Source organism: Acanthaster planci, linkage group LG18 (assembly GCF_054643075.1).
Source record: "Acanthaster planci isolate LZ-2023a linkage group LG18, COTS_SCS, whole genome shotgun sequence".
In the NCBI taxonomy this organism is placed as follows: domain Eukaryota; kingdom Metazoa; phylum Echinodermata; class Asteroidea; order Valvatida; family Acanthasteridae; genus Acanthaster; species Acanthaster planci.
The window spans coordinates 11415640-11428625 of record NC_141794.1 but is presented as its reverse complement, the minus strand read 5'-3'; the positions used below and the strand labels follow the sequence as shown (position 1 = coordinate 11428625).

General features: G+C 46.1%; 2 protein-coding genes across 5 annotated transcripts in view; one reads left to right on the top strand and one right to left on the bottom strand.

Annotated features, from left to right (window-relative positions):
- LOC110978644 (microcephalin-like) overlaps nt 1-12986 on the bottom strand; it is a 140207-nt gene that overhangs the window by 64848 nt on the left and 62373 nt on the right. For 2 of the 4 annotated variants that reach the window (XM_022233792.2, XM_087148357.1), the window contains one exon: nt 8125-8190. The exons of 1 other annotated variant lie outside the window; for it this stretch is intronic. The gene's annotated coding sequence lies outside the window, so the exon portion shown is untranslated. Of the gene's footprint in view, nt 1-3508; nt 3818-8124; nt 8191-12986 lie in introns of those variants that run through there. One more of the 4 variants, XM_087148358.1, reaches the window with a different exon arrangement.
- Nucleotides 2405-12122, top strand: LOC110978645 (uncharacterized). The gene is made up of 2 exons (XM_022233794.2): nt 2405-2890; nt 8459-12122. The coding sequence occupies exons 1-2, from the start codon at nt 2575-2577 to the stop codon at nt 9631-9633; spliced, it is 1491 nt and encodes a 496-aa protein (XP_022089486.2). The 5' UTR covers nt 2405-2574; the 3' UTR covers nt 9634-12122.

The following is a 12986-nucleotide window of genomic DNA, read 5'->3' as shown; positions in this document are numbered from 1 at the left end:
TCCTGTCTCTATGGCGTAAGCGACTCATTATCGGGAAACGGTGAGGATTTGTCTTTGAAGGCAAAAGGCTTTGAAGGCGTCTTTGAAATTGAAGGCTCAGAGCTCTCCCTCTTGTAGAAAAAGGTCCAACCAAAGAAGGTGATGCAGCAACAATAAGAGAGGGCGGTAGTTTTACTGTATCCATATCACTACGTTGTATCCAGGGGTAGAAATATGTCCTAACTAAACCCAATAGGACAATCCACACAGCCATGTTTGAAGGCACAAGTTTAGGTCATTTCGAACAGGTCTTTTGTTCCTACATGCGTGACACTTGAGGTTTCTAGCCGAGCTAGTTAGGCCAAGCCATGTCAGAAGTCTCACATCCTCACAGAACCAAAGAGGCTATGTTCCATTTCAGTCTGATCCTGTTAGAATCGGAGATCATCGGAAGCCATCTTTGCTAACGGTTAACGACTATGTTACGAAAGAGTTTCGTCCTCTGAAATCAAGTGCTGCTGATAATCCTGGACTAATCTGGTCATCTTGGTGCCGTTTCTTGGGGAAGGTGAAAAGAAATCTTGCTCAATCCGATTTGAATGTCGCCGAGGAGGGGATTATGTTTAAAAGGCGTCTCAGGGCTGTGTGATAAGATTCGGTCTTTCACAGTAATGGATGAAGGAACTTCAAGGAAGTAAGAATTAGCGCTTCCATGTGTTCCTACCTCCGTGCTTGATGCCTATGGTACGTCGATTATACCCGTAGATGAGAAGCTTGCACGTGACTAGATTGGTTGAGAATTGGTAGGGATTTATTACGTGATCTTCAAAAGTGTCACTACTCGCTCTGTCCTGCGCATAAAAGAAACTGAGAACCACTATTATGGTGCGAATGGTGAAACTGCCCGTGCCTAAAAAAAGCAGTCGTAAAGAAGCGACCCTTTGCAGTTTTGGACATTGATAGGAATTTGCTGAATTGCTATGGAAAGAGAGAATGAAACTTGCAACATTTGGTTTCTTGAAAGGACCCTCACGTAACAGCTTGGTAACCAAAGCAATTGAAGACCTACAGGTACATGTAGTTAGCATTTGTCCACTTGTTAGCCTGTGCAGTTATCTGCGCAGAGGGTCGTATTTGTGAGCGGACGCTCGTACCACGAGGGGGCAGGTGAACTTCCAAAATACTACAGTAACGGTTTTCAAAGCTGAAAAAAGTAAAGTTTTCTTCCTCAACTTTAACTTGTACTCATAACAAGACTGCACTTCAAAAGTCACGCTACGCTGAAGTGAGAAATCATCCTTTGGAAACATGCAAAATCAGCCGTTTTGCCACACAATTGCAGGCTAAATCAATTTTAGCGGCCTCTGTCAGATCTTTGCCTGTTGCGTTTAATATTCTTCTAGCTCCGGACGCTTTCAAAGAAACGAGTCCATTAATTAATAACGGAATCAAGTTCGGAATTAACTGTCACTGTTGACACTTTATAGTACTGGCACGCAAGACAAGTGTGTGTAAATATCCGAGGATGGCTTCCAACCATGGAGCTATTAAAACCGATCCGATGTCGACACCGGTTTAGTCATCCCAGCAACGGTGTTCGATAGAACAATCGTGGTATTCCCATGTTTAATTGTCATTGATTTATTCTGAAAAGGGAACATTGGGAAACTGAAAATATGTACGAAAGAGAAAAGACGTAAGCTTTAAATCTTCTCTATTAAAATGCTTGTTACCTGATCGCTTATTTGGTAAGCCACCCCACAAGGCATTCGCCTTGTGATGTGGTGACAAACCACGGCATAAATTCATATTTTTTTCGCGGTGATGTTTGATCCCACTCCTTTTCTTGAACTCTGTTCCAAAGCACAAGGTCTCTCGCTTTTTTTTTTAAATCCCGATCCACCTGCATGTTTTCACCGTACTGTCACGCGGCCATGGTCTTTAATTTTTTTTTTGACAGCCTTCTCTTGAGATCTGGCAAGACCTCGCGATCTTTTTAACATGACTGTGAACTACGGGCCAGAAACACGATCAATCATGCCTGGAGCTTCAAAACTCTAACTCAAATAATCCCAAGGTCATAAACAACACGCGCTGGTTTCCCAATCCCGCCTTACGCCACACAATCGGCCAACCAGCACGCTGACATGTCAACCCATGAACCCCTATGTCAACCAATGCAGGTGTACCTGTATATGTACATGTACAGTATACATGTACATGTATGTGTGTGTATTAACGATGTGCCACGATGAGTGTAGCGGGCGCTAGACTATAAGCCAGCACCGCGATGGAAAGTGGGCGGAGCTATGCGTCATCATTGGCCATGCCGCGTCATCCACGGGGGCAGACCCTTCTGGTCGCTGATTGGCTAGCGCCTGGAGCTGCCAGTGGTATAGCTTAAAGCCCAGCGCGTTTAGTGTGTCAATGAAGCGAGAACAGCTGATTCGGCCAGCTGATCGGTAGAAAAACGAAATCGACGGTGTTTATTACAACACAACTTGGTGAGACCTCGCTCGATGCAGTTCGAGTGAGAGCGGTGCACTCCTTGTTCGAAAAGCTGGTTTGATGAGGTATTAGTAACTGCACATCGACATGAGAACCGTTTCGGAAATGCTCCAACAGGACTTAAATCTCAACAGGAATAACTTAATGCTCCGCGGCGGGTTGAGCACCGTGACCCTGCTGTCGGAGCCAGGCAACGCCGCGTTGCTCCAGCAGGCCGGATGCAAGTGGCTGGAGGAGATGAAGGAGAAGAACGCCGGGGATGGGGCCAGCGGTGGAAGGGGCAAGCGGGAGACGAGGATTAGACGGCCCATGAATGCTTTCATGGTGTGGGCCAAGGATGAACGAAAACGGCTGGCAGATCAGAACCCAGATCTACACAACGCCGATCTCAGTAAAATGCTAGGTGAGTTTTTTAAATTAATGCTATATTAACGCACACACAAATAACCACTTCACGGACCCATTCTGCTACGAGGTAGCTATACACGCTGAATGAAACCATTTGCTGCACTTGAGTTGAAAATCGGATCTCCTAAGTACATGTACATGTTCACGTTTCTATACAGACGCGGCCGCCGATTTGTATGACTTTTTTTCTGTAAGCACAGATGTCGACATGGTCAGGATGGTCGAGTTTAATCCGCGCCTAAGCTATGCGCTGTGATCAACACCACCAATATTTGGCACCCTCCACCACCAAACAAGCTGCCTTCATTAGCCACGTTGGCTGACAAGTTCATCCGGTAGCCGGTACACATGTCGCGGCAGGAAATTTACGACTTGAGCCGAACCCTTACAATTTATGGTTTGAGCCGAACCCTTACCCGTCATTATGCACATGCACTTAACTGAATCAGCGTAAATAAAACGGAAACTGATCGAGTGTGTGCATGCCTGCCCACGATGTGGTGCTGTGGTGTATGACTATGGCACGTTTGTTGCATAGCTTAAGAAGCTGTGAAACGCATGCACCAGTGGTGAATACATGCATTTAGGACATGCTCACTTGGATGCGTGGTACCTTGATCGTTCTTGAACGCATGTTGGACCTGTTTACCGCACTTGTGTGTTGACGATGTATCTCGGGTGCAATGCGCTTTTCGTGCTTCGTCGTAACAGACCCGCTTCGTGCGCGGTTCGTGCAGCACTGTTCATGTCAAGGCCGTTGCTGAGCACCTCGAGCGCTCCAAGCTCAGCCGTGTAAATCAAGTGACAGGCCGGCTCCTCATGTTTCAGTAAACACTGCTCCGACCAGGGACTCCCTTAAAATTGTTGAGGTTAATTCCTCGGTGCGGTGATTTATTTCATAATAGGAGTTCGTGCTCTTTATAAACACCGCTGCCGTGAAAAATGTGGGGACTTCACATGTTGCTGTGGCGGAAACTGTGCGGTAATATCCGAACAGGAATCGTGAGTGACTACGAAAATGAAAATTGAAATTCAAGCACGTGTTAAAGGTTTTGTTAATATGACCATCATTGCGACCAGCTGTTGAGTTGCACGCGATGTGAAAATGAACGGCTCGCCTGCGCCGTGCACACAGTGAGGGTTGAAAAAAGCACACGTTCAGTGCATATGCTTGTACATGAATATACGAAATGAAGAGGTACTCGGCAGGTTATTGCGCAAGAGCCGACCCTGTTTAGCGGTGATGGATTTAACGGCTACACAAAAGTTGCCCACTGCTGTCGAAGCTGTCTTGCGTGTTTTTGTTTTGTTATGTTATGTTTTTTTGCCTCTATCTTCCGCGTATTCTCCGACTCCAAAAACTTCCAGCACGGTTCTCGGGACTATTTGGAAGTGACACCGCTGATACTGAAAATGTTGGAATGAAGTACATAATGAGCACATCTTCTGCAGTGTCCGTGATCTATTTGAAGTCAAACATTACGGTAGTTTCACACATTTTGGTCTGGTGCCATCTTGGAGGGAACCAGTTATTCCACTCTTGAGAGAAAACACGGCCCGTGATACGTGATCCTCAGCCAGTGAATTGGCCCGGTAACCCGCCTGGCAGTCAAAAGTGCCTGTCAAAAAGTTGTCCCTGCCCCCCCTTTAGTTTTAATAGTTTTGTAGTTAGGTACATGTATTAGTCGTAACCATTCAGTATTAAAGTGAGTTCACAACTTCTCAACTTTACGGACCACAAGTTCACGAGAATCCGAATGTGTGCTTTAATGAACAGCATACAAGAAGTTGGGTAAAGCCATAACGAGTTTATGGAGCATAATCTTGACAGGACACCACCAAGTGCATGCGTAAATTAAACCGCACCATCCTAATGGTATCATCCATTAGGATAAAGGCTGTCCCGGGTCTAAAACCCTTGACGTGGCGGATAACTCCCAGTGTACTGTGAATTGTATTGACGGATTCTATCGATTGTGCGCGGCACATTCGTGTTGTTGAAATGCAGACGGACGCAACATGGTGTACAGCGGGCAACATTATTGATGGACAGACGGGGAGTTGGCACCATGAACCGTGTCGGGACACATGGCATTGGGGGGGGGGCTGTTTTTAGTTACCGCCGGATCTTCACGAACCGTGACAACACATTAGTTGCCGTGGAACTGGAATTGTCCAGATGAAAAAAAATACGTGCATTTTGGAGCACTTTGGTGTTTTTCAGCCACCTTGGTATTGCGGCTGTATTACTCATGGGCTGTGAATCAAGAATAATGATGAATCGCTTGATGAAGTCACCTGAATCTAGTCCCCGATCCGTCACGATTAGATTCAAAACACATGTACCGTGCCTGGCGTGAAGTAGAGTCACTGTCAGTCTTGCTGACGCGATGATATTGCATGTGCGACTGTCAAACATGTTAAGGGTTGGAACAAAGAAACTTGAGCATTAATTTGCCTGTTCTTTGATGACGGTGCGTGGATGTTGGATTATTGTTAGAAGTTGTTCCCAAACAATATGACTTGGTGATGACTTTCGTCAGTCGGTAAAAGCATTCAGGCGTTGTCAAGCAAATATGAAACGTATTACTTGCGACACATGAAACGTTTGAAATCGCACCAGTGAGGACGATGTCAAGATGACCGGGCCATCTTGAAACTCGACAAGTCTTAATTTTGTTGACTGTCTGATTTTCCCGTAAAGCAGCCGTCAGAATGCTCCTTGGCAATAGAAGGAAAAATGTATAGATGGAAAGTAACAATATTTACTTTTGACGGGCCGTGTGCACGTATGGTATGACAGACGCTCGGCGAAATTGGCATGGACATCGAGGCGTCGAAACCGTGCTGGACTCTTTCCCTGGGGTAGCAGATTTAAAGACACTCAACTCATTCGAGTCGTGTAGAGTGTACAGTCCATGTACATGTACAGTGTATCCTGTGCCCATGACGTCAGGACAATAATTGGCCCCAGCTTGGTACGCAACCCTGCGCAAAATATTGCGAGGTATTACGTAACATAATCAGGCGTGACGGGTCCGTCTATGATCCAAGTTGCGAGTGCTCAATTAACGTGGGGGCATATCCGTTGTTATAAAAACTAACAGCTGTTACCTTGATGCGGTTGAAAAGTTAAAGGTGCTTTCTACACACGACAAAAAGAGTTTCTTGTGCTGGGTTAAAACGAACTGTAATATTTGTGTTGTGTTCTTGTCTACGTCAAATTAAATTAGAGGAAAACGCCTGTCTGTGTACCTCACACATGCACCATTTTGAGGCACCTGTCCTACTTTCAACGATCTGAAATTTCTTCCATGCACGTGCAATTTATTTTGTGGAATCACTCTTGACAGGAAAGTTAACTGCTTACTTCCACAGTATCAAACATCATCATGCAAAAATGCGGGCAAATTCCAGTGTTCCTCCTGCCAAGCTGTCACAGATTAAAATGCATTGCACCATGGGATTTGAAAGCGTCGAGCATGCACCATGTGCATGTTCATGCACGAGTACCCTATACATGAATGTTTAGACATGTACATGTACGTATATTGTACGTGCATAGTTCATCGAGAACGTGAGCTTTGGGGCATTTCGCAATCGTGAGGTCGACCCATTGAGTACAGCACTTCTCGGTTGTTTAGGGCTGCCCGTGCAAGTTCGTTTCGACTCCTCCCCAGCGCGAAGGTCACGTGGGCAGCTATCGAGGTACCCTTCACGCACTTTCACAATTGCTCAACTATTAAACTACGTGTCATTTACTCCCGTCACGTGGGGTCCTTGAAATGAATAAAAATGAGACATTCAGGGATCGACTGGAAAAATGAACGGTGGGTGTTAGAAAAGGGAGGTAAGTGCAACACCCGACCACTGGATGGCAGGCAGAATGGTCAAAATAAGTTCCAGTGCTTAACAGGAAGTCCTAAGCTCATTTCAGTGTAAAAGAATGATACAAAACGCAGTCTAAAGGGACGAGCTTTTATGGCTAGTTGAAGTGGGTTTGTGGTTTTGTTCAGGCGTCTTTCTCGTTCCCCTTTCCTCGTTTTATTTCCACGGAGCTGTTCCGTGTTGGAGTCGCAGCAAATCCAGAGTCTGTTGTTTACATTTGGGAAGTTGTTATGAAGTAATAATATATTGCGCAGGTTGGCCCCAGCCAAATATAATAAGGGTGTGCGGTCAGGCGATCACAGCTAATGCTGAGCTGCCGCAGAGCAATGAGGCTATTTATGCGAGGGATCAATGGCGTACCTGGGGATATCGGGGTGGGAGTAGAAAACAAGTCTTTTAAAGGGGCGCCCTCGTCTTGAGCGGACTTTCTTTTGGGTTTGACGATTGTGACGCTGCTTCAAGTTGATCTGGTCGGGCTCGCTGGACTTCGGAAGTGTTGCCGAAGCACGCAAGGCCCTCTATATGCTGAGGCATCCGCGGAAGGCTCTCTGAGGAATGGCGAAAAGTCGAGCATTGTGCGATCCCTTTCAAGGGCCTTTAAGATTATACAATCACTAAAAGATAGGTGACCTACTGCCCGGCTCTTGAAATTCAATGTCAAACACGTCTAAGTATACTTTAAGTACATAGTTTGTTAATTAAAAGCCACGTTTAAAGTTGTGTTTCCTTTTTTTCCCAAAAGCATAGGGAATTAATTTGATCGACAAGATGGATTTCCAGATGGATTCTGTAGTTCGGTCCTGGCACTGGCTCATTGAAGGGGGGGGGTGGAGACTTGTTTACTCTCTGCGGACTAATCAAGCGGAGCTTGGATTTTGGGTGAATGGAGTATTATTTCCCTAGAGGAATATCCCTTTAAGCTTGAAAGGGTAGCCTGAAGTTCTATTGATGTCGATGACTAAGAACCGCGTGACCTCACCACCACCAGCTGATCGGGCCCATTCGCCCGTAGTTGTTGAAAGGGGGAAAGCTCTGGTTTCGCTAGTGCGTAGGGAGCTGAGAGAGGGATCTCTCTCTCTTTTCTGGCAAAGGACAAAGTTTTTTTCCCCGGTGCTGGTTTGGTAAAAAACAGGCCGAGTAGGTGGAATTGGCTGGTCCTTGTTTCCTTCCCTCCGTCTTATAGGAATTTTTGTCTTGTTAGAGCCTTGGTTCCAGGCCGACCTTGGCTTTTTTGGCAGTTTTTATCAACTGACTATTTGGACTAGGACCAGGAAGAGGCCCCGGCTGTGATGGTGGATAAAAGAAGAGCCCAGGGAATATCTTAGGCTTTTGACAACCCACCTTGCAACCATCTCGTCTTGTAGCCTACACAGGTGCTCCTGACTTACTGGTGCTCCTCGCCAATATCTGAAAGGAATGGATAACCAGTTCAGAGATCTTGCAATCTGTAAAGGGGAAAAAGTCATGTTTCTAGTGTTCGGGGTTCACCTCTGAGTATATCTGATGTTTTGGTGCATTCTGTTGTGACGGATAATGTACCTCCCTGAAAGCTCTTTTTTTACATTAAGCAAAACGTGTGTTGCCATGACTTGTCACATACTGTGTGGTGTACATGTACATGATGGAATTAGATTTTGTATTGAATGCGTATCATCACACTTTGTCGTTACTGCAGGGAAGTCCTGGCGCAGCCTCTCTCTGATGGAGAAACGGCCATTCATTGATGAGGCAGAGAGACTGAGGGTCAAGCACATGGCGGACCATCCAGACTACAAGTACCGGCCACGGCGCCGCAAGGGCCCCAAACGCACTATGAAGAGGAACACCGGCACTGCACCGCCAGCTGGCGGGTCTACGGGGAGCTCTGCCGCCGCTAGCAGCCCCAGCACCCCGCTTTCGGCGCCCGCTACCCCTGTCTCAATGTCTGCGAGCTCCCCTGATCACATGGGCACCAGCTCCCTCCAGACGCCCGACGTCACCCCTCGCACCTCGCCCACCCCGATGGACAACGCCAACGGCACCGCGCCAGACCTCAAGTTCAAGCACGCCCCGCTGGGCACCATCGATCTCAACTTCACGGCGGCCAGCTACACGGAGCCCTTAGCCGCCATGGGCCTGCCGACCCCCGAGATGTCTCCGCTGGAGATGATGGAGGAGAGCGTCTTCACTTTCCCCAGTTCCGGACTCGAGGCGCCCAGCCACATGCAGCCTTACGCCACCAGCGCCCAGAGCCCACCTACTCCTATGGTGGAACCGGAGGGAGTGAACAACGCTGGATGCTACCAGTTCAACCCCATCAAGCCCCAGGGGGGTCCTCAGGAGGGGGTGGACGGCACCGCGTGCGACCTCCTGCCCATTAAGACGGAGCAAATCGTCCCTCAGGGGATGGACAACATGAACATGTCCGCTAGCGCTACGCTGAGCAGCCTCCGGGCTCTCGTGAATGCGCCTCCGCAGAACCAGAACAGCGCCGTGACCTCGCTGATCTCACAAGCTCTTTCTCAGGCACAGCAGGACCAACTGCAGCAGATGCAGCAACAGGAGGAGCTGCAGCAAATTGGGAGCATGACCAACCCCCAGGCCCGGCTCCAGCCAACAGAGGGCTTCTCCCAGCCCCAGTACCCCATCAGCGCGGACGACCTGAACGGCAACGGCCTGACGCCTGAGCAGATGACCACTCTGACCAAGCTCATGCAGCTCAGCGACGCGGAACTCTTCTATGAACTCAACCGTGACGACCTCCCCCGCGACGACCTCTCCATGGACATGTACCTGGACCCTCTGCCGCCGCAGAACGCCTACACGGACAATAACTTCTCTACAGACATGCTGACAAACTCTTTCATTTGAGGCAAAGTCGAGATGAGAGGCATTTTGTTTATTTGAAAGTCTCAAGTTGACAGATTGGAGCTGGTTCTTCATTCTACAGCTCGCTTGAGCGAACATTGACTTAAGTGCACTGCACGTTGAAAATTTCACAGCTTGTTTCCCGTACTCTGTCATGCCTGAATAACCAGTAGATAATATTGAGTTTATATAACGGTTTCTCGGAATTCAGTAGAAAACTTTTCATCACATTACGTTTTGTAAAGTTCGTTCGCCGTGTAGCGTTACCAGGTAATGTGTGACCGTAATTTGCTTTTCACACCAGACTAGGTGATGTCTCTTCACTAAGATGTCCGCAAGTAAAACCATAGTGGGGGGGGTCTGCTCTTCATGAAAAATAAGGAGACATAATTTTCAAATATTGTCCAAATCATTCAGATAACTATTGAACGTTTCACGATTCACACTTCGTAACTCGTGCGACATTCCAACTTCGTTGGAGACAAGAAAAAATGCGTTTTACTTATGGAATTGTACAAAATATTGTATAGGCTCATTTCTAAGTTATTCTTTTATGTTTTCCTGGTAGTTTCACCTGTTTTCAATACTGCAAGAGCAAGTAGGTGCAAACGTAATGTCTAGATGTTTGTAGACCAAATTAATGACGTTTCTGTGATATTCCTCATAGTGGAGTGAGTGCTTTGTTAGAATGTGCAATTTTTGGCAGGGTCACGTGCTGTTGCAGGGTATGCCATTCTGTTTATCCCAGTTTTGATGACGTAATGCATTTTGCAGTGACGTCAGCGCCTTTCCTCAGCACCATTTTGATTCCCACAATTGCACGGGACCCCGGCCAATGTATTTAAAAAAATGCTGCATCTGAAAAAAAATGGTAGTCAAACTAGATTGTGGAAAAAGAAAAGAACTTAAGACCGTTTTTAATATTTGTTCAAACTTGGCCGATTTCAGGTTATGCACAATAATTGTTTTGTTAAAGGAATTTCATGATTAATTAATGCATATTTTATGTACCAAATTCTTCTTTTTTCACTGTGTACATAACACCTAACTAATTCTGCTTATTTTGTTTCTCGGTATGGTTTGACGCCGTTGTTCGACTTTGAACTCTTGTAATTTTGTGAAGATGTTGGCAGTATTATGATTAAGACCTATCTTATCTGATTCTTTTATTTGCGTAGTGATAAGTATTCGGCAAGAGTTGTTGCGAATACCAGGGCATTAGAACGAACCAGCCGTTGCGATAAGGGTAACCTAACTGCCTTTTTGAAGACAGCGTGCGAGGTTGCCGGGGTTCAGAGTTGCTACTCTGGGAAACAGCAGTGCTGTCGGGGGTTGTAATCCTCTTTAAAAAAAGAGAAATGTTCTTAAACGAGTCGAGGAGATGAAGGGCTGCCTCTTTTCCCGACCAAGGGTCCCCCTGCTCCTGTCAGAGCGTCTAACAAGAGCCCCCAAGGGATCTCTTGACCATCTGAAGGAGGATGCAATCGTGTTACCTCGAGGAGAAGGGAATCTTCTCTTCCTGCGCCAGATAACCGATATGTCTTGAACATAGCTCCGTGGTCTTGAATGCCGGAGCCAGAGGATCGCTCGGATCGCAGTCCTCTGGGGACGATACTTCAGATAAGGTTCTAAACGTGTGCCTTATGGGATTTTTTTTCCTTTTCCCGCCACAAAATCAGTATGATTCACTCATCTGGGAAATGGTTCTTATTGGCTCGGCGCCAAGGATTTCTCCATGAATATTTAAGTTTGTTTGTGTCACTTTTTATCCTCTCGGTTGGTTGAACCGTTTCGTGGTGCTCGTTCGGCTGAATCTGAGTAGCAACATTGCCCTTGAAATTTTGTGAGGTGTGACGCGGGCACTGAAGCGGTTTAACCGTATTTTTGGCGGGAGAGGGTAGGAAATCATTGTCGCTTCCTTAGAACGTCTTCCGAGAATTGGGCAGTATTACTGTGACAAGACAATTTGGTGTGTGTGGTTATAGGATTCAACATTTTCACCATGTACCTTTTAGAAGTACACGTCGACCTTTGTACAACATTTGTAACAAATTAACGGTCTTTACAACCGACTATCTGTGACGCGAAGACAGAGTAAAACATGATATAGAAAGAAGCAAAATGAACTGGACCCCAAGAGAATGTTGCTGGGGCGAAAATTCTTCTTTGGTAAACAGGACAGTGCTGCGAAGACAGAATTCGAGTTGATTCTTTTTTTCAAGTTCGAGAGTTTGATGCAATTGATGAGTGAAAAAAAAGCTCGGCGCTGGTTCGCCGGTTTTCTTGGGCTGAATAAGGAGAAATTAGCAAAAGGAGTATTTAATGACACTATTTCAAGTTGCACCGGATTGACTGTGCACTGTAAAGATTGAGTACACTTTAGATGAACGCTGTTATTATAACGATGTTCGATTTCTGATCGTCTTTGAGAGGGTTTTTTCTATGATTTGAGGTAAAAAAATAAACTTTTTTTTCTTAAAGAATCAAGAGAATGTGAAAAGCGTCTTGTTATTTGTGCCTTTCAAATCCTTCTGTGAGTTCAGCAAGCAAGGGTGGACGGATGCCTTAAAATGAAAAGAAAATGAAAAGAACAGGAAACCCGTAGCCGATTCACGTTTCGAAACTGAAGTGAACCCACAACTGGGGATGTTAAAACGACCTAATGACAACCACAATGTAATGTTCCCACCTCCATTCTTTCTATTATTTGAGAAAGGTTTCACCCAGAGCTACAAGCCGTGTAGCTTTATATCTGTCAATTCCCTCCACTTAAAGTGTCACAAACCACGAAGGGGTTACAGTGTTGGATTAACCAATTATGACGTTGACCTGCATGAGGCTACATTAATGCTGTCCTTTTCTAGCTGTATACTTTTAAAAGCTTTGTGGGATGAGCCCTAACCATATGGGCTTATGTTGCCTTTACAATACCGTGACTTGAAAAAATCAAGGAAGAAAGCCATCACTTCACGTCACTGCCAAAACACCAACGACAAAGATTTTATCAAATAATTGCAGGTCAGTGGTGTAAGTTTCATTCCGGAAAAGCCACGCTAGGCTTACTGATATATTTTTCATACTTGGTATGTTCTGGCACGGATCAATTTTGCCAACAAACGGCACCAAGTCTCGACAGGAAACCACTGAAACCACGACAAAACGTAGCACGGTGCGTGCACACGAGAGCCTGTGTTTCGGGAGAATGGGGTTGCATGACAAAACATTGGACATTTTTGTGACACTGCCGACAACGAGCTGACACATGGAGCACTATGTCAACTGAATGACTCGCAGGTTTACTGAAGACAGGCCTCATCCACCGAGGGGTCTTAACCAAGCAAACAAGACAGACCCCT

Coding starts and splice junctions, on each gene's coding strand:
- LOC110978645 (XM_022233794.2), top strand. CDS start 2,575: ATGAGAACCGTTTCGGAAATGCTCCAACAGGACTTAAATCTCAACAGG. Junction 2,891..8,458: donor CGATCTCAGTAAAATGCTAG/GTGAGTTTTTTA, acceptor TCGTTACTGCAG/GGAAGTCCTGGCGCAGCCTC.